The 22781-nt window shown below is 42.7% G+C and overlaps 1 protein-coding gene across 1 annotated transcript in view; it reads right to left on the bottom strand.

Moving 5' to 3' along the window:
• Window positions 1–22781, bottom strand: part of cpped1 (calcineurin-like phosphoesterase domain containing 1) — a 48624-nt gene that overhangs the window by 13802 nt on the left and 12041 nt on the right. Inside the window, exon 3 of the mRNA XM_079846161.1 lies at window positions 21965–22387. Coding sequence (XP_079702287.1) covers window positions 21965–22387 — 423 coding nt within the window. The remainder of the gene's footprint in view (window positions 1–21964; window positions 22388–22781) is intronic.

Below are 22781 nucleotides of genomic sequence, written 5' to 3'. Positions count from 1 at the left end.
ATATTTAAATATGCATATCTTTGATATTTTTACCTTTTATAAAGGGCAATTTTTTTCTGTAATCTTATTAAATATAGGCTATGCTTCAGCTTTCAGTTTATATTCTTAAATTTGATCTATAAATTAAATTAGAATAATAAGATTATCAAAATTATCAAATTAAATAATTTATATTGAAAAATTACAACTGCATTAAAAAAATTTATGAGATTGTTTTAAATATTTTCGAATATACAAATAAGAAAAGTTGGAAAGAATGTTTAAATATGAAAGTAAACCTCCAGTAGGTGGCAGCAGGTGACCGTTTTAATGAGTGAGTCATTGAGTCAGTTCGTTCAAACGGATGATTCATTCAAGAACGAGGCAGGCCCTGTCCCAAATGGCACACTTCATGTGCACTTTCGGTCTTGTGGACTTACAATGGCCGCTGCCTGCGAGTGTCCGTTAAGTCCACGAGACCGCAGGGTGTCCCATTTGTCATTTTAGGTCTCAGAAGGGTGCTCGCGAGCGCCCCCTTTGAGGTCGATGCGCATTTCTGCCGAGCCCGCACTGGTGCGAGCTACGCAGCGGACTTCTTCCCGGCAGTCAAAGCGGCATCACGTCGTGAAAGTGCGGACTCAGAGAAAGACCGTGAGGGTTTAGGGTGCCATTTGGGACAGGGCCACAGTTGTTTATGTATAGGTCATTGAATCTGTTCATTCAAAGCGCTGAATCATTCAGTAACATTGATTTCTCCTCGAGAGGTTGCGCGAGCGTCAACAGCGCAACATTGTTACCGTAAGTTTATTAGGCTATATATTATTATCCACTATCATTCGCCACTTAAGCTAAATTAATGCAGAATCATTCTTGCATTTTGTTGATTCCCAAGTTTTTTGTTATTGATATTTTAATCTGTCTAGTAAAATTGTCTTTCACTTGCCCCTTCAAAAATCCACTTGTCCCACAAACATTGTATTTTAACTTGTAAGAATACACATTTAAGTGCTGTCAAGTTATTAACGAAATCAATATAGTAATAATAACTCTTACAATATACATTTTTTAAAAACTTTTTATTAATTGTCCCGTGTCATTCTGACTGCTGCTAATCTGAGTCCACAGATATAGCCCTACCGGAGCTCGTATGTGAACACATCACACGCGGCTGTGTTGATGGCTGATTTAGTCACGTTCAGGAACGGTTAAACAGAATTAAATCAATATTATTATTACTGGTAAAGTTACCGCGTACAGGACATTTTCTCACCGCATCCCAACTCCCAACATGCACACGAACACGACGCAGGCACACACATCTGTGCAACTGTTTGTTCTGAAGCCTATGTCAGTGTTGTATTATCATCTCGTCCCATCTCACCAACAGTTTAATACTCGCACATCCAAACATAGTCAGAGAAGGGCCTCATCTTTTTTCCGATTGCATGAACGTATATAGTCGCATCCTCTCAAACTGCCCAATGAATCACTCAATTCTCATTGGTCCAATTCAATATTTGACTATGTAGAGCAGTTTGTCTATTTAGGGCTACTGTTGAAACATGACAGTGTAAAATGGTATATTATGTTGCATTTCTGTCAATAGATCCTCATAATGGATCTGTCAATAGATCATCATAAATATTACACACTGCACCTTTAAAACAACCGTTTAAGGGGACATATTTCATGTCTATAAAATAGCTATTTTTTCATGGTAGCCTATTTTATATTGCACAGTGTATCAAATACAGATAAAAATATATTAATCGTTTTTTCCCTCTCTTTAGATAATCACATTTGTATGTGTCTCTCCGTTGTTTTGCTTTGTATGCCTTAAAAAAATCTGAATTTTGTGACAGTGTCTCAGCACGCTTGCAGTCGCTTCTTTTCTCGGCTGTGATTTTTGGCTGTGAACATTTCAGTGTGTCCATACTCCCACCAATCCTGTAATCAGGCTGATTAATAAGCTGTGATCTCTTAACAACAAACAGAGCTGTTATGGATTTAGTTGTGGAGATCTGATGTAAAGTCAGCTTCTACATGTTTATAAGAAGATGTCCATCAAAAGATGTCCAAATCCTGCTGGGAATTCTGGGATTCCACACTAATGCCAACAAGCAGTACTATGACACAGAATACGGCAGCATTCTACTGTACTGTTTCCACAGTATACTCCCCCTGAATTTTGTCCACTGCTCTCAGCGACTTATTTCCATCTCATGAATTGCTTTTTATTTCATTTTTGTAGATAGATTTGAGAAAATCCCATTTATCTGCCTGTTAATTAATGGGCTCATTACTGCAAGAATAGTAGTATCTAGGGATCAACATGTCTTTTGGCTGAGAGAGGTGGAATTTGCTGAGAAAGTGAGAGAATAGTATACTAAAAATAAACATTCACATAAAATAAGCCAGAGATAAGGAAGTATGACGCCGTTCTGTGTTCAGTTCTCTGGAGACACACTAAACGCGCTTCTAGAGCCTCTATTCCCAGTCACAGAACTAACGGATCTGCCAGATATGGATGATATGTAAATCCTCGGTCTCGTCTATTCAAACTACTCAGACTGCATTAACGGTTTAGTTTGAGGGTTGTGTGCATGTGTCTTTCTGCCTGTTTGTGTGTGCTGTCATTAGGCCACTGGGATACATTATTCACAAAACTCTGCCAGAAATAATTTGCATGACAGAAGGAAGTACAAAATGATTTTATGCAGGGAGAACATTGCTTATGCCGGTCATATTTCGCACCCATTTATCACTGTAGATCCTTTAAATGAGGGACCGAGTTTTGTGTGTAGTGTAATTATGATTTAATCCAAATATGCATGAAAGGCGACTGGCATAGTGCTTGGCAATTTCAATCATTCTGATTCCTGTATACAGCAGAGCTGTTTCTCATCTGGGAAAACACATTTAAAAGGATACATTACGTGTTTGTCACTTGTAAAAGAGTTATATGCTTGAGGACCCAAATGAAAAATAAATAGACCAAAATGTATTTGAAATACATTTATTTTATGCTAAGTACACTACAAATATATTTACATATGTACTTAAAGGGTTAGTTCACCCAAAAATGAAAATTCTTTCATTAATCAGAGCTCTCGGATATTTTCATAAAAAATATCTTAATTTGTGTTCCGAAGATGAACGTAGGTCTTACATGAGGGTGAGTAATTAATGACAGAATTGTAATTTTGTGTGAACTAACCCTTTAATATAAATATCCTGGAATTGTACTTTTGGTATACTAAATTGGTATAGTTAAAGTTATAGTTAAACTAATTTTGTACTTAATGCACTTTAGTTACCCGGAAGTAATGGTTAGGTCCAACTAAAGACATACTTAAAGGGGTCATAGAATGGTACATGCACTTTTACAAGTTGATTATACGGAAATGTGTGTTGGCAGTGCCTGTACACAACCATCCTATAATGATAAAAATACATCCAGTGTTTTTTTTAATCTCCTTATATATTTCCCCCTGTCTCAAATCGAGCCGTCTGATCGTGTGACGTTACACGGTGAACGCCCCTCCTAAGATTGTTGATTGACAGCAGCGTTTCAACACAGACCCGCCCTGAGCGAGCTGTCATCAGTCCGCCATTGTTGATACGCTGGAGCAGAATGGCGTCTAAGCGATTGTGGTGTTGTGTTGTTGGGTGTAATAACGAACACAGCAGTCATTTTGCTGAAGACCCAGTGGCTGCTGAGTTTTGTTTTAGAAGGGAATATTCCCCCGATCAACGTCAATGTTTGCGCGAATCATTTCTCAGCAGACTGCTTTATAAACGAGCGTCAGTATAAAGCAGGTTTTGCTAATAAGCTGCTCTTGAAAAAAGGATCGTGTTCCTGCTGCACCTCAGGAAGATGTGAGTGTAACGTTTTATTAACCTTTATATTAATCTTTGCAAATCGCTTGCACGCTTCACGATGAATGAGGCTAAAGTTTACAGGGTAAGTTACATTATGGCATGCTTTCTGTGTATGACGTTCTCAATATAATTCATAATCCCACGTTTATAATGAACAACGCGTTATGTTTGTTATTACAAACTGTGTAAGTTACTCGGGTGATAAAGTTAACGTGGTAACACTACAATAAGCTTACTTTTGTACATGGTTTATAACGGTGTCTGTTACTGATTAAGAAGTAATGTAAAAAAAAAATCTTATAACATAACATCAATCTGTAAACACATAGCAACTACGCTACTCTGCCAGTACAAAGATAGATCAAAGTGACATGACGTTAACCAACCATTCAGAAACGTTCGTCATCTGTTCCTGGTCCGACTCCGGTTCAAAATGATAAGGTTGCTCAGATGTGTCCTCAGAGACTCCCGTTGCCATTATTTCTCGAAAATATACCCTCAAATGTTGTCAAGGCAACACTCCACGTGTGTTGTGGTGTTGTGTCGGGTCGAACCGAACGCCCCACAGAGCAGAGGGGGCGGGGTGAGCAAAGCTCATTATCATTTAAAGTCACATACACTGAAATGACTTGCTGAAAACTAAGCTGGTTTTGACCAGGTAAAATTAGTGTTTTCTTACAATACTAATGAGAATTTTTAATTAAAGTATATTACAAACTTTTCATTTAGACACTAAAGAATCATATTAACTTGTACAAAAATGTCATTCTATGACCCCTTTAAGTATATTTGATGTGCCAAAATGGAACGTCTCGGTTACGTATGAACGACGAATAGGAATCCGTATCAAAGCGCCATGGCTTCTGCCCCCATCCAGTGCCCTGTGTGAGCCACCTGAGCTCTCTTACCTGATGAGACAGGGCTCACACCGGGAAGTCCATCACTGCTGTTCCGCATGACCCGCTCAGTGATTATTGGATAACACTTGGAAAGCATGCCCTAGAGAAGGGAACGCTGCGGAGCCCACATCGTACCCCGAAGGAGTTATGTGGAGTACAATGCTGAGCCGTAGCCCGCAAGGAGAAGGGGGCTCAGTCCCACTGCAGGGAAGGCTCTCCCAAGGGAAAGACACGGGCTTACCGTAGGAGCGACCGTGGAAGAAAATATGGGATCCCCGCGGGGTCACTCATATGGCCCAAGCCCAATACCGGTTCTCAAGGATTGAGCGGCAAGGGGCCTGATGCCAGACGTTCCGCCACGTCCGGCACCGAGGGCGGTGGAGGACTCACAGAGTTTGCTTCTGGAGAATATAAGCGCCATAGCGCAGCAAGCCGACAAGAGCCGGGGCCTCTCAGTGCTACTACCCGTTTGAGGTGAGAACACAGGAGGAGACCGGCTCTACACGTAGGCTATAGAATCTAGCGAACGTGTTGGGTGTCGCCCAGCCCGCAGCTCTACAGATGTCTGACAGCGAGGCGCCACGTGCCAGCGCCCAGGAGGATGCAACACTTCTAGTAGAGTGTGCTCGCACCCTGAGCGGACAGGGCACACCTTGTGCTTGGTAAGCCAAGGTGATGGCATCCACTATCCAGTGGGCCATCCTCTGCTTGGAGACAGCCTTTCCCTTCTGCTGGCCTCCGTGACAGACAAAGAGCTGATCTGAGGTTCTGAAGCTTTGAGTTCTATCCACGTAAACCCGCAGAGCGCGGGCGGGACAGAGCAAAGCTAGGGCTGGGTCTGCCTCCTCCGGGGGCAGCGCTTGCAGGTTCACCACCTGGTCCCTGAAGGGAGTGGTAGGAACCTTGGGCACATAGCCAGGCCGGGGTCTCAACACCACGTGGGTATCACCCGGCCCGAACTCTAGGCACGATTCGTCGACCGAAAATGCCTGCAGGTCCCCTACCCTCTTGATGGAGGCCAATGCAGCCAACAGCAAAGTCTTCATTGACAGAATCTTTAGCTCTGCTGACTGCAAAGGCTCAAATGGGGCATTCTGAAGTGCTCGGAGCACCAGAGCAAGATCCCAAGAGGGTATGGAGGGGGGGCGAGGAGGATTTAACCGTCTCGCCCCCCTAAGGAACCTGACAACTAGGTCGTGCTTCCCAACCGTCTACATGGTCGTGATAGGCGGATATTGCAGCAACATAAACCTTGAGGGTGGAGGGCGACAGCCTACGCTCCAACCCCTGTTGCAGGAAGGAAGGCACAGACGCGATCGAACATCTTCGGGGGTTTTCTCGGCGAGAAGAACACCACTCGACGAACAGGTTCCACTTCAAGGCGTAAGCCTTGTAGACGGCGCTCGTGCCGAAGTGATGGTGTTAACTACCTCTTGGGGTAAGTCACCTAGAACCTCCGCGTCCCGTCCAGGGGCCAGACATGAAGCTTCCACAGGTCTGGACGCGGGTGCCAAAGGGTGCCCCGTCTCTGAGTCAGAAGGTCCTTCCTCAGAGGAATCGGCCAAGGAGGGGCTGTCGTGAGGAGCATAAGTTCTGGAAACCAGGTCCGGTTGGGCCAGTACGGCGCCACCAGCAGGACCTGCTCCTCGTCCTCCCTGACCTTGCACAGAGTCTGTGCAAGTAGGCTCACTGGGGGAAATGCATATTTGCGCAGCCCCTGGGGCCAGCTGTGCGCCAGGGCATCCGTGCCGAGTGTACCCTCGGTCAGCGAATAGAACCACTGGCAGTGGGACGTTTCTGGGGAGGCAAACAGGTCGACCTGTGCCACCCCGAACTGTCTCCAAATCAGCTGAACCACCTGGGGGTGGAGTCGCCACTCGCCTGGGAGCGCAGCTCGGTTGTGCACACCAGGGACATGAATGGCCCGAAGCGACCTCAGACACTTCTGACTCCAGAGGAGGAGATGGCGGGCGAGTTGCGACATGCGACGGGAGCGCAGACCACCTTGTCGGTTGATATACGCAACGGTCGCAGTGTTGTCCGTGCGGACCAGTACATCTTTGCCCCGTAACCGCGCTTTGAGGCGGCTCAGAGCAAGATGCACTGCTAGCAACTCGAGGCAATTGATATGCCAATGCAGGTGCGGGCCCGTCCAAACCCCTGACACTGCATGCCCGTAGTACGTGGCTCCCCAGCCCATGGCAGAGGCATCCGTGAAAACCACAGCGTGCCTGGACACCTGTTCCAGGGGCACTCCGGCCCGAAGGAACGAGGGGTCTGACCATGGACTGAAGGACTGGCGGCAGGCCGGTGTGATGCTCACCCGGTGAGTGCCGCGTTGCCACGCCCATCTCGGGACTCGGCCGTGTAGCCAATGCTGAAGCGGTCTCATATGAAGCAGGCCGAGCGGTGTTACTGCCGCAGCGGCCGCCATATGCCCCAGGAGCCTCTGAAACTGTTTCAGTGGAACCGCCATCCTGCCTTGAAACGTGTTCAGGCAGCTCAGCATTGACTGGACACGCTCCTCTGTGAGGCGCGCTGTCTGTTCGACCGAATCCAACTCCATACCGAGAAAAGAGATCCTCTGCACGGGGGCGAGTTTGCTCTTTTCCCAGTTGACCCGAAGACCCAACTGGCTGAGGTGTCTGAGCACCAGGTCCCTGTGTTCGCACAACTGATCCTTGGACTGTGCTAGAATGAGCCAGTCATCGAGATAGTTGAGGATGCGAACGCCCTGTTCTCTCATGGACACAAGGGCCCCCTCCGTGACTTTCGTGAAGACGCGGGGGGACAGGGACAGCCCGAAGGGCAGGACTCTGTACTGATATGCACGACCCTCGAACGCAAAGCGCAGAAACGGCCTGTGTCGAGGAAGAATCGAGACATGAAAGTACGCGTCCTTCAGGTCGATCGCTGCAAACCAATCTTGGGGACAGATGCATTCGAAAATGCGCTTCTGTGTGAGCATCTTGAACGGTAGCTTGTGGAGGCTCCGATTCAGGACTCGCAGGTCCAAGATTGACCGTAACCCACCGGTTTTCTTGGGGACAATGAAGTACGGGCTGTAGAAGCCGGTCTTCATATCGGCTGGAGGGACCGGCTCTATCGCGTCCTTCGCCAGTAGGACAGCGATTTCCGCACGCAGGACATGGGCATCTGCAGCATTCACCGAGGTGAAGCGGACGCCCTTGAACCTGGGGGGGCGCCGGGCGAACTGAATCGCATAGCCGAGCCTGATGGTCCGAATGAGCCAGCGAGACGGACTGGGGAGCTCTAGCCAGGCCCGCAGAGACCGTGCAAGCGGGACCATAGGGACCACCGGCGTACCCACCGTGGGGCAGCGAGGTGGAATGCAGGTACCGGGCTGGGGCGGCTGTCTCGTGGAGGCGGCCCGCAGCGAGGTGAGAGTGTGCTGTGCAACACTTACCTGATTCCACAGGTGGGCAGGAGGAACGTGAGGAGGTCGTCCACTGCTGCCCGCTGGCGAAGGGGGAGGATGAGTGTGGTCCAGCGTTTGACCGGCCACAACTCTCCGAGCCCCCTGAGGACCCAGAGATGGAGGAAACTGCTCTTTTATTGAAAATTTGGGCGGAACAGAAACAAAACGGAACACAAGATTCTCCTCCCGGCCCTCCTCCGGGGGATGGAGCGGTGCGGTCACCGTCTCCAGAAGAGCAGTCCTCCCCATCTCCGGGTCGCCCGTCTCAGGGCCGCTTGCCCTTGCCCCTGCCTTTGCCACCTCTCTTGGCAGGAGCCTGGACGGGCTGGGCGGCCTGCTTGCGCCCGGCTCCACGACATCGCTTGGGTGGAGGCTGCTGCTGCGACGCGGGAGCGGAGGCAGACGCAGGCGGCCGCCCTCGGCGACGAGCAGACTGAGGTGCTGCCGGCGGCGGGGTGGAGACAGCAGCTGACCGCCGTGGCAGGATGTGACTGATGGCCTCAGTCTGCTTCTGTGCGGCCGAGAACTGCTGGGCGAAGTTCTGGACCGCGTCGCCGAAGAGGCCGGTCTGGGAGACGGGGGAGTTAAGGAACCTGATCTTGTCGGTCTCCCTCATGTCTGCCAGACACAGCCAGAGATGGCGTTCCTGGACCACCATAGTGGACATCGCACGACCCACGGCCCGCGCCGTAACCTTCGTCGCACGAAGCGCGAGGTCCGTCGCGGTTCTCAGTTCTTGGAGAACTGCGGGATCGTGACCACCCTCGTGCAGGTTCTTCAGTGCCTGGGCCTGATGAACCTGCAACAACGCCATAGCGTGTAAGGCGGAGCCTGCCTCTCCACAAGCCTGGTAGGCCTTTCCGATCAGATCGGACGAGTACCTACAGGCTCGGGAGGGGAGACACGGGTTCCCCCTGGATGTGGAGTTAGGGCACAGTTGCATAGCAACGGCCCGTTCCACGGGAGGAACCTGCATGTAACCCTTTGCAGGTCCGCCATCGAGGGTGGTGAGGGAGGAGGATCCACTGGGCCGGTTTCGGGCAGTAAAAGGTGCCGTCCATGACCTAGTGAGCTCCTCGTGCACCTCCGGGAAGAAAGGAACCGGGGTGGGGCGCTGAGAACCAGAACGGGCCACCCCGAGAAACCAATCATCCAACCTTGAAGGTTCGGGACACGGTGGAGGGTTCCACACGAGCCCGATCTTCTCGGCGGCCCGGGAAAGCATGGCCATCATCTCTGGATCCGTATCGGGCACAGCGGATCTTCCCGAAGGAGCCCCCTGCGCCGACACGTCATCTCCAGAGAAGTCTGACCCTCCCTCCGATGCAGCGATGGACATCTGATCATCAGGGGGAGCCCCGAAGGATACGGATGGTGCACATCTCGAGGACGGCCCACCACGTTCCAACGGCAGCTCTACTCACCGTAACCCTCAAATCACCCGCGCTACTGCCTGAAGTAACCCTCTGTGGAGGGTTAGATCGAGGCAGAGGCACGGGGACTCCACCCCTTGCGAGATGGAGTCTAGACCGCAACTCCGAGATGGTCATGTTCCCGCAGTGAGAACATGAGTCATCCACCAGCGCTGCGTCAGCGTGCTGAACGCCCAAACACGAGATACAGCGCTGGTGACCATCCCTTGGTGACAGGTAACAACCGCATCCAGAAACACACAGATAGAATGTCATCTTGAAAAAGACGTAAGCTCTATCTGTGTTTGCTCTTTCAGAAGGACGCTCTCCTTGGTGCTGAAGCACGCAGGGGGCGGGGTCGCAGCGACACAGTCAGGGGGTGGGTGCAGAGGGTGCTCTCTCACACGAAGGCGCTCTCTTACCAGCCGTAAGAACGGCTTTTCAGCGCTCTCCACCTAGCGCACCGAACCAGCTGTGAGAACAGCCTTTGTGATTGCTCTAAACAAACAACACAGAGAGATGATCCGAAAACCACGCGACCGCTGCTGTGCCGTCACACCAACACCGACTGAAGAGATCGCTTCCGAAAGGCGGCTTCCGTCTTCAGTCAGGACTGCGAAGTAGTGAGTGATATCTGGCGTTACCATCTACCACCCGGCTCCGAAGCAAAAGGTTGATTTGATGCTATCACCTGTGTCTCATTTATACCCGCACGGCGTGGCATGAGCACCTGGTGCAATCATTGCATGCCAATGTGCATTGGCTCGTTTAGTTACACTCGAAGTAGATTGGCTCTCGCGAGCGAGATTCCTATTCGTCGGTACTCCGACGTGGCGTCGAGAGTGACCGACTGAATGGCAACTAACACAAGTATACATTAGGTACACATTAAATATCTTGCATTTAACCTCTTCAGCTCTGGGACCATTTTTGGGATTTCCGCCTGGATTTGGCCTACCCAAATTGAAAAGCTTCCCATACCCATACTTCCCGTAACCATAAGTGTGTTACTCTAAAGCCTGTGTGCTCTAGCACCTTGCAGACAGTTTGCCCCCCCCACACATACAAATATACAGTGGTATAAATGCAATATCCCAGTGTCATTACATTTTTTCCGTTGTTTGTTGACATATGCTGGAAACAACCAAAACTGTCTGCAGGGTGCTAGAGCACACAGGGCCTGAGATATACACTTTAAAAAATGAATTTATAACCACAAAAAAATCAAAACCGCCTATTTTGTTTGTCTGTTTTTTTTTAATTCTATATGTTTATTATATCACACACATCATGTACTATAATATTTATCACTTTCAGAAGTGCTTTAAGTCATTTCAGGATTTTCTGTAAAAAAGACAGGGATATTGCATTTATAACACTGTATATGGGTTTGGGTATGGGGGGGGGGGGGGTGCAGACGGAATTACATAAAGGTAATATTCCTCCATTTAGATTAATTTGAATAAATCTTGCATACGTGTTCCAGACAAAAATAATTTTTCCAGTATTTTCTGGAATTTAGTGGAAACTAGCACTCAGGGCCTGAGTTATACACTTTCAAAAATTAATTTATAACCAAAAAAATAAAAAAACATCTATTTTTGGGGGTGGGGGGGTGGGGTGGTATTACAGCTCAGACAACATATACTTACTTGTTTATCACTTTTAGCAGTGTTTTATGTAACTTCAAAGGTTTTCCTGTAAAATGACACCAACATTTTTAATTTAGACCACTGTATGTGTATGGGAAGCTTTTCAATTTGGGTAGGCCAAATCCAGGTGGAAATGCCACAAGAGTAATTTAGTGTAAATAAGTTATTTTGTGTAAAACAAATGCCAAAGTGATGCATATCTCCAGAAAGTAGAGACTCTAAGCTTTCAAATGGTACCACATATAAGGTCAGAGCTCCTCCATCATGTATATACTTTCAATTTTAAATGTCTGTGATGTCATTCCGAGTTTAAGTGGTTAAAGACTGATATTATACAGTGATCATACTATCTTTACTAATAGTGATATTATAACACATTTAGGCTTAATATTAAGAAATGTGCATTATGCAATAAAGTACTTCAAATAAAGTTTAATTATAATATTTATATCAGTAAGTCTCAAGCGATATGTTAGTAAATATGTTAATGGTTTTGTACTATACTTAACATGAAGTGTATTTTAAATACATTTTGGTATAAGTTTTTTTCACTAGGGGATGTTTTGTTATTTTATCGCTATCGATCGATATTGGATATTTAAAGGGGCCATGACATAGATATTTTTATTCATTAATATGTTCCTTGAGGTTCGCTTATAATGTTAATAAAGTTTTTTTTTTTTGCACAAAAAACAAACTAACAAACAAAGCAAATATATATGCAGAAAAAATATTATTTTCAGCCTTCTGACCATCTTTCTGAAATTACCTGTTTTTGATGTATTGGCTCCTTAAGGCTTGTCAGTAAATGGCCACTGTTATGATTGGTTAACGTCATTGCATAGGAAACAGTATCAACACCCACTCGCTATTGCATGTTCATATCCATATAAAACCTTAATTTACAGACAAAGCATTATGAAATCATTTACTTATGGTTTATGATGCAGCTGCTGTCAGATCCAATACAGTTGGCTGCTTCATCTTTCAACAAAAGTTTATTTGCAAACTCTCCATTACACTGTGCCTTGTTTACAAACAAAATGCTCCGAACAAACATACAATCCACCGATCTATTAAATGATCCATTATCCAGGACACCATTATAATAAAACATCCACTTGTTTCCGATGCAGGGATCCCTTTTAAGTCTGTAAAGAGTATGTATTACAAATGTATTTGCCCATCACAGATCCCGCAATATCAAAATGAGCCATTTTTGGAGCTTGATTAAATAAATGCTTTGTTTATAATGAGGATGTTTTAAGCTATGAAACACGCAGGATGTTTAATGGAACAAAGATTTATATGTCAGAAGATCAAGGCAAATTTGATTTCTCATGTCATGATGACCACTTTAATGATATTCATTTCATCAAATTTGCATGTAGATTACCTTTGCCATCACATAACAGCCATGTAGTCTTAAAAAAACACTAATAATTTTGAAACACTGTTAAAAGTAATCCGTAGCAACTTAATAACAATTTTTCATACTGTACATTGAAATGTTGAGATACTTAAATTTAGTGCAGCATGTAAAACTATTGACTTTAGTTTTTATATATACTTTATTTGGAAAAAATAATATAGAACTTTAATATTGGCCATTTATCGTTTATCAGCCATAACATGACATAATTATCGGCGTTAAGTAAAATAATATTTATGGCGTTTTTAATCATAAGTTTTAAGGGGAAAACATTACAGTTTCGAAAAATATATATATTCGAGCCAGAAACTATGAGTGCAACAAAATGCAACAAAGTAAATTATGTTAAACCAAATTAGACATTAGAGTTGAAGTAACTACAAACAGATAATATCCAAATGGATATTGCCAAATGGGTCTAGTTATAGTATCTTTAAGCCCTTGAAACACTCCTTATAATGATGCAAGGCTTTGAGATACACAAAAACACAGCCAAGCCTTTCCTAAAGGCTATCTGATAACAATGGGTACTCCATCACACTGTAACCTCCACAAAGCAGACTATTCTTCAATGTCTGCCTAAAACAACATGCTTGCCAGTTTACCTACAACTCTCAGCTAATGACAAGCGTTCTGTTGATTAACCAAATCCCACACTCATTTCTACTGGCGTGTGCTGAATGAGAGCCTTAAGACAGCTGAAATAGCAGAGGAAACACTTGGCTTATCACTGCTAATTAACACACTACAAGATAGCACCAATGGCAGTGTGAGAAACGTTGAATGGTAATTTAAAATGAAATGGTTTGCATTATAATAGGGGGCTCCAAAACACAAGTTGCCTTTTAAGATAGCACAAGCTTTCTTTCTGCTTGTGGGTTTAGTGAAGTTGTCAAGAGTACTATTTTAGATTCAATCAAGGGTGTTTACAAAGCGCAAAAACATACTGTGAAACCCTCACTTAATACTGGCTCAATCTTCAGTGCTCAGATTATAGCCTTAAGAAAGACGCCATTAGAATTTACCTAAAAGTAAAATTTAAAAATTAACAAATAAATCAAATTCTAATGGGTTTCTTTTTCTGTGCATGATTTAGAGGGAAAATGTGTGGAATGTATTTACTCATTGTAACAAACAAAGATATGAGTTCATTACTCTAAACATATCCTTATATTAATACTAATTAGTCAAAATATTTCATAAACGAACACGCGTTAAGGGCATTGACCTTTCACTAAGCTCTGCCTACCTTGGTTACTGTTGCTAACTCAGACAAGCATTAGAGAACATCCAATAGGACTGATATAAAACATGCTCATAATGGCCGATGATTGGATATTATACTTAGTAGAATTAATTGTGACATCGCAATGCAAATTGTAACAGTAAATTATGAAGAAATGTGACTCAAATTGATAGATTGAGATTGTTATTTAGAGATGCTATTTAGCAGAATTTGAATTTACCTGTGTTTTCTTACTGTGAAGCAGCTTTGAAACAATATTGTATAAAATGCTAAATAAATAAAGGTGACTTGACTTAAAGGGTTAGTTCACCCAAAAATGAAAATTTCTGTCATTAATTACTTACCCTCATGTCGCTCGACACCCGTTAGACCTCCGTTCATCTTCGGAACACAAATGAAGATATTTTAGTTGAAATCCGATGGCTCAGAAAGGCCTTCATCGGCACAATGCACTGTACACTCTCAAGACCCATAAAAGGTACTAAAGACGTCGTTACAAAGTCCATCTCACTACAGTGGTTCTACAATAACTTTATGAATCGACGAGAATAGTTTTTGTGCCTAAAAAAAACCTAAATAACGATTTCAAAACACTGCATCATGAAGCTTCGAAGCGCTATGAATCAATGAGTCGATTCAGTGGTTTGGATCGCCAAAGTCACGTGATTTCAGCAGTTTGGCGGTTTGACACGTGATCCGAATCATGATACGAACGACTTGCTTATTCATAACGCTTCGAAGCTTCATAATGCCGCGTTTGGAAATGGGTCATCACTATACAAGTCGTTATTTAGGGGTTTTTTTGCGCACAAAAACTATTCTCGTCGCTTCATAAAATTATTGTAGAACCACTGTAGTGAGATGGACTTCGTAACGACATCTTTAGTACCTTTTATGGGTCTTGAGAGTGTAAAGTGCATTGTGCCAATGGCACAAAATATCTTCATTTGTGTTCCGAAGATGAACGGAGGTCTTACGGGTGTCGAACGACATGAGGGGAAGTAATTAATGACAGAATTTTCATTTTTGGGTGAACTAACCCTTTAAGGTAACAAAGACTGCAAATCTAACCAAGGCAAACATTTCTCACAGTCAACTGAGAAGGGAAGTATAATTTGAAAGTGATTACTATTGACACTACAATTAGCTACAATATGTAAATGCATGGACATTAAGTTAGTAACACTTGTTTATACTGGAGCAAATGTAGGTTTTGTACATGCTCATTTGGTAACTAAGGCGGCAAAAAGTTTAATCGCCAAAATGAGCTTCGAAGAAAAAAAAAAGTTGCATATCTGTATATCTCTAGGTTTCTTGTCTTTTGAAGGATCTGTTTTTCTGTTCTTTTCATGTCTGAGTTGCATTGTTAATCTTCTAGGTTATTAATTAGTTCAGTTCTCTGTCCCCTGCCTGTTTCCTAGGTTACTAATTGATTTGAGCACTCTGTTCAGGTATGTCTAATTTATTTTCTTTGTTTTCTGTGTATATAAGCCCTCAGTTCTCAGTTAGATGCTGCATATGCTTTATTGTCTGTTTGATACTGTTCTTCCTAGATATTCCTGAGTTTCTTGGTTTTGAATTTAAATAAATGTTTTCCCTGGATTCTATAATCCTTTGTCGAGAGAGTCTCTAAAATACAGCGCGACAGAATACTGGACCTCACTACAGATGGATTTAGCAGCACTGCCAATGCAAATGGTCACAGTGCTTCTAGTGGGGGATATTCCCAAGTCCGTTCCAGTGAGTAATATTCCTGAGTCCGTTCCAGCGAGTGAAATTCCTGAGTCCGTTCTTTAGTCTGAAATTCCCGAGTCGTTCCAGAAAGTGAAATTCCAGAGTCCGTTCCATTGAGAGAAATTCCAGAGTCTGCTCCAGCCCCAGAGCTAAGCCCAAGGAGTGCGACGCTGTCCATCAGGGCCACAGCTATTTTGTGTTTGGGCTGCACACACAGCCTTAGCCCCTCCCAAGAAATTTGTCCCTCCACTGTTGGACTTATTACGGTATGGTGATGCGCCTTACGGGAGGGGGGTGTACTGTCACGTTTTGATTTCAGTTCTTCTCTTTTCCCAACCTGTTTGTTTCCTAGATTACTGATTGATTTGAGTATTCTGTTCAGGTGTGCCTAGTGTATATAAGCCCTCAGTTTCAGTTAGCTCCTGGTTCCATTATTAGTCTATAGCCGCGTTTCCACCGAAATTACCCGGAACAATTTGTACCAGGAACTTTTTTTACAGGAAATTTTTCCCCCCAGATCTGCTACTGTCTGCGTTTCCACTGCTGTCTAAAGTACCGGGAAGATTAGGCAAATTAGTCCGGTGATTTAAGACTGTGTGCGGCTGCTCCTCCCAGTCAGCGACGGACAGTAATCATTTTTGCGCGATACTGTGTGCAACAATAACGAGCAGATGCAAGCAGCGCTGCTTTTGGTTGTTATGTATTGGTTTAATAAAGAGGTCATTAACAAAACGGTGGAAAAGAGACGAGCACTGATACTAAAGTGTATTCTGAAAGCTCGTAAAGCTAGATTTAAAATAAGACAACGTATTTTATTATCAGCTATTACGGACATTGACCGTGAGATGGCTGAGACGAACGCGCGCCATCAGACAGAATCCTTCGTCGAGAGAGTCTCTAAGATACAGCATGGCAGTCACACTATTGTAGTAGTTTAAAACAATTTTTTTTTTTAAACCATCCAAATAAACAGATCATGCACTGAATTATGTTAGAAAACGAACATGTTTGTCAGAGAAAATCTTTTTTCTGATTGCAGCTGAATCTAAGGTAGGATTCTAAATTTTAATTTTGGGCCCAATTCTCCTCTTATCAGATTTTCCAGTGGTGTGGTGTGATGTGTGTTAAGGAGTGATTGAATATTGAAACATGTTGGATATTTACGATTTGAGATCGATGCGGCCCCAACGTGCTTCCGAGGAGATTCAAGAATGATCAGAAATCATGTTATGTGGGGATAACCCGAGGACAAACATGCCTTGTAGGTTTTATAGATTGTCACGTGGAACGAAACGATACCCAATCAGAAGGAAGATGGAAGCATAAAACGACTTCATCCCCTCTGCAAATTTTCTGTAAAAGCAGTCCAAACACTATTATCGCCATTTATTCTTGCCCATCATCTCCCATGTGTGTTTACTTTAAAGTCACGTTGGTTTGACCACGAGAGATTTTGCAAGATTTCCAGAGATTTCCTTTCTTCACAGTCAGGAATCACACTGGTTGTTTGTGAATGGAATCTGTTAGTGTATGGTGTGCTGTCTTGGTCACACCGTGGCAGTCCACACACTATAGGAACATTATGTTTGTGGTCTCTCACATTTTGACAATCTGATAAGATTTTAAAAATATTTTAGTGTGGACCAACCTTAAAGTAGCAAAGGAACAATTGTGGGGAATACTGAGGGGCTTTCTTCAGAAGTCTGCACTAACAATTTCTCTGTGCCTGACTAGAATCTAACCATCCACACTTATGCCCCAGGAACTACAGAAAACAAGATCAGTTCAGTGTACGCCAACAAAATATTATTTATTATTAACACAAAACGTATCGCAAAGCACAGAACACCTGACAGACAGACATTACAGGGCATTAGAGTTGAACAGTATCCTACTACTATGTCAGTACAGCAGTGGAATATAGGTCTGTAAACAGCTCAGGATATCAGGAACTGTGTATTATGTATATTCATTACAAATGCCACCCACTGTACAAACCTCAAAGCTAACAGACATCTGGAGTGATCAGCATGTTTTCCCCCAAGGCAGATGTCTCAAAAAAGGATCATATTCTCACAGTCTTGCTGCCTTTTAAAATGTGGTTTAAATCATACAAATATGATTTGCAGCATATTAAATCTATGAACTCAAGGAGCCCAGGAAAATGAGTTTGTGGGCAGTGGCTGTGTTTTCCTCTGACAGTGATCTCTGATATCCAAGATGATTGGCTTATTTTTTCAACAAAAAAAAAATTTTTTTTTGCCAAATTTTTGTTCATTGAGAAACTAAAAAGTGCAAATAGAAATAGTAAAAGTGGCGTTTAGAAGGAAGCTGTGGAGTGGATATGTCAGTCCTTTGATCAAGCCCATCTCTGTGGCCCACTGCAGTGCCTAACTTATTTACATTACACACTACTCCATTTCCATGAACACACAGCATGTATAAATGAGAGATGAAAGTTCAAATCTAATATTAAAGATGTCACATTTTTCATGACTAGAGAGATTGAATCTTCCTGTTTTGCCCGTTTTTTAAAATCGATTTTCAATATCAATGCACCATGATGCATCTCTCTGGCTATACAAAGATCAATATATATTGTTTCTTTTTAAATCTGTATTTTTCTCCCACATGGCTAACATAAACCACAACCCAGTGTATTTACTTCTTACTTTTCCTACATAAGATAACTTTACACATTTAGAGGAGCGTATCATTTTATATCTATAACAATAACACTGCCATTTCTCTTTTCTTGAAGCCGCATGATAACATCCTTGAGTAGGAATTTAGAAATTTGAACAGCAATTAGATGCAATGCTTTCGGGCTAAAATATTGAGTCGCTTGTTAATATAGTGAAAATCTTTATTTAACCAAAGGGACTGCAAACTCCAAAAATGCTCATTAGATATCAACATGAGAATAGAGTATTGAGTAATGCATGCTGTGTATCAAAACAGCTGTAAATAAAACAACATCCGCTCTGATCCAACCTTCTCTGAGTTCTAAAATCAATAATTAACCTATGCACAATATGCCTCTTATAGAGTCCACTCTCATAATAGAATCCCAAAATGTATATGGACAACTTGCATACTTCTCGTCTATAAAGCTTTCATTATGCATCCTATAAAAGCACTCAAGGGCACTCACAGCATAATTAAAGAGCCACATGCAAGACAAAGGCATTATTCCAGCATGTGGCCATAAATGCGCCATTTACTACAACATTCTTGCACCAATAGTTTCGTGGTCTTGCACAACCTGATTTTTATTTACACCCCAAAAAAATCTGCCCTTACATTTAAAAAATTTTGAGTAATATAAAATAATATATTAAATTATATTAAATTAATTTATCAGATATTACAAATGAGAAAACAGAAACCACCAATATTAACAGTTATGTTAAAAAAATTACATTTTTTGGATTTTTCTGGAATTAGTTAAAGATTTTTTTTAAATGAAAAACAATTATACTGAATAAAAGCAATGAAAACTGCAAATGTTTTTAGTTTTCAAGTTCACACTTTTCACAGAATTTTTTTTTTTTACTGAATGATCTTTTTCTGTCTGTAGGCCTACTATTGTTGTATAAAAAGTCTTCCCCTCTTTGCAAGTCATGGAGTTCCAGATGCTTAGACTTTATTGGTGGAGACAACAAAGCCAAGACCCCTGAAGAACATCTAACCCTCTCATTCAAAACTTCTCATTATTATACAGTCTTACCACTTACCAGTCTTACCAGTTTATAACTTCACTCAACCAATAAGCGTTCATTGGCTTATCTTTAATTTTTATTAACCCATCATCCTTCATCCTTCATCCGGTTTAATTAATTCCTTATCTTTTTTGGCTTCTTTTTAATATTTGTGTGCCATCGTAGAGGCCTAAACTCATGGTTTCATTAATTTCATTGTGCAGGCTATTCTACAAACATATCTTATAGGGGGCATAACACACACAGTTTCTGCCAATCTCATGTTAATCTTGAGTACCTATTAGTATTGCATCCTTCATATGTCCGAAGAGTCTTTAGTTTTATCATATTTATAAAAGACAGATACGCTGTACCAATTCTTTCCGAAAATAGCCTAACTCATGAAGGCGTGCAGTGAGCGGAGCTAAAGAATCTCGAGCACATGCACACACTCCCTGGGTAACTTTTGATTTGTTCGTGTTGTTGACATTATATGCACTTACGCATGCTGATTGCCAACAAAACACAGACATTTGATGCAGTTTCACTCACCGCCTGCGGTTTCGAACAAATAAACACACTTGCAGAACTCTGTTGCTGCTCCGGAAAAACAAACTTCATCCACTGTTTCCTTAACGCTGGGTTATTTGGGAAGCTGAACAAGGTTATCTTTCCCTCACAACCAGAAACACACTTCTTTAGTGACATTGTTGATTTTGTGGTCTAAAAACAAAATGACAGCGCTGACAACGGCTCCCGTAACCCGAACAAAGCTCATTGTTGACGCTCTTGCTCTCGCTCTGGTTGATGTGCACATGCGCATATCCAGGAGAAGTGCACATATAAGGAATTACGCCTTTTATGGCTTCATAAAGGACCATACTTGAAAAAAACTTTCTGAAACTTGTTTGAATCCTCATACGTCCAACTAATTTTGTTTACATTTTTGCCATGTTTAGCATGAGAATCCAACTCTTTAACAGTGTATATAAAATGAAATTAGACCCCCCTTTAAATGTCTAATAAAATATACTATACTACACAGTGATCTGTTATGTAGACTAGTTAAAGAGGACCTATTCTGCTTTTTTAAAACTTTATTTAGTGAGTATTGTTACTGCTTCAGCATGAAAATGTCAACAAAGTTATAAAGCCCAAAGTCGGAGTTATTCTCTATATCAGTAATGTTTCTGAACTCCCTGAAATGCCTCGAATGTAGTCTTGAGTTTTCTTCCGGGAATGTACACGTCACAATTTAAAAACAAGAAAACGGGGCAAGAAAAAGAAAAAGGGGCAAGGCCTGGTTGAGTTGCGTTAGTAGCATTTTGAAACTTACGGTTATAGTAAGGGGCGTGACATTTCCGAAACACACAACTCAGTTGACCAAACACAAACCACTGTCACCAAAGATGTGTGTTTTTGGTTGTCAGGGCAAGACAACCCTGAACAGCTTTCCAAAGGACCTAGCGTTAATGGGACAGTGGATGGAGTTTTATTTTCCGGAGCAGCAACGTAGTTGTGCAAGTGTTTTGTTTGTTCCCTGCATTTCGGCAGGCGACAATGGTTTGATTAGCAAGGTCCAGTTCGACACCGGATTTGTAGCTCGTCTAATGCTGAAAGATGGAGCAGTCCCAGCGATTAAGGTTCATGGGCATGCGTTGGAAGCAGGCAGTGAGTAAAACTGCTTCAAATGTCTTTGTGTTGTTGGCTATCGACTCGTTCATTCAAAATGCGCTACTATTCCATTGTTTTTCTATGTAAACACACACTAGTCTGACGTGCAAAACCGTTACGCTTGCTACTGCTAACATTAAATCACATATAATAGTCCATAAACCAAATTATATCCTCATAAACCATGAGTAAACACACACAAATGTTGTAAAACTCACGCATGACAAGCCGCTAAGCGAGTATTTAAGTTACAGTACATACCATTGAGACATCCTGCTGTAGTCGTCGTTGCTGCTTCTCCTGTTCAATTTCAGCCTCTAGATCTGATTCTGGATCATGTATGGCTAAATCTGATTGATAGTCATTAGGATAACGTTTTTTCCCACGTTTAAGTATGTCACAGCTTTCAGACGCTCTCAACACAATAGCTGCGCACTCTCGTGACTCTTTAGCTCCGCCCACACGATACGCCTCCAGCCGCTCGTTTTTTTCCGGAAAGACTCGGTACAGCATATCTTTCTTTTATAAATATAATAAAACTAAAGACTTTTCTGAGATATGAAGGATGCAATACTACTCTATAGGTACTCAAGATTGACATGAGATTGACTGAAACTGAGTGTTTCACCCCAGCCCCTTTAATAATAAACTGAAAAATAATTAAATATATAATTAAAAAATAAATTACATATAAAATATATGTTTTAATATATATATATAAAAATATGTTGGAAAAAATTATTTTGGTTACTATTTAGAGCCTATTTTTTGGGAACAGGCTAAACAAAATCCTGTAGGAAACACTGTGGCATCCTTAGAGAAAGAAAAAACTCTTTGATACTTTCAAGAAATGAGGTATGAACACTTGCAACATATCTTGTTTGAAGTGTAAGGCTCAAGTGCTTTCTTCTCACCTGCCTGTTTGAATCTCTGGATCAAGCGCTCTCTGATACCCCTCTGTAGGTTGAAGTAGTCATCCTCTTCGTCGGGCGTACGGAGATAGAGCGGAATGTGCTGGAAGACAAGCACGTGGCGGGAGGGGGTTTGAATGGCTCTCTGCAGCTGGCTCTCCAGCCAGACCTCGTGGGCCTCCATTAACTCAGGGCAGCCTGATGAGTCGAAGAAGAACTGAGAGTTCAACACCAAACACAACACCCCTCCAACCCAAAAACTGAAGTAATCATCGCCCCAGTCACGGCAGAACTGCTCCACGGTGTCCGGAGTTGGTGTGTTGCCAAGGTCGTGGTTGCCGCTGACGAACACAAGAGGAATGCCAGAGTCAGTGCCTCTCAGTGCTTCTTTGAGGTCATTAACCTGTTCTTCTCTGAATGCATTTCCTGAAAAATGAAAAGAGATTTTTCTTGTTTAAAAAGCCTCTTTTAAGAAAGTCAACATGAAATGGCACATGCAACTCATTTTCAGGATGTTCAGGATAATTTATTTTTATTTTTAAACATTTGTGCACACTATTCCAAAGACAGAAGAAAATGTTATATATATATTTATTTTCTTTTGGAATATGAATATGAAGATGATCTGTGCACAACAGGACCAAAAAAGACTACAAATTACAAAAAACTACAATTAAATCCTCAGGAGGAATATTCAGCACAGCAGCAATGAACACAGCAGGAACAGTCGGTTTTCAGTGGAAAATGAGATACAGCGCCAGACATGAGGCATGTGATAGTATATAAATATTATCTTCAATGGCCCCTTCCATCTTCAAAA

Source organism: Gobio gobio, assembly GCF_949357685.1.
Source record: "Gobio gobio genome assembly, chromosome: 20".
In the NCBI taxonomy this organism is placed as follows: Eukaryota; Metazoa; Chordata; class Actinopteri; order Cypriniformes; family Gobionidae; genus Gobio; species Gobio gobio.
Note: the sequence above shows the minus strand (reverse complement) of the source record. Positions and strands in the feature narration are given on the sequence as shown.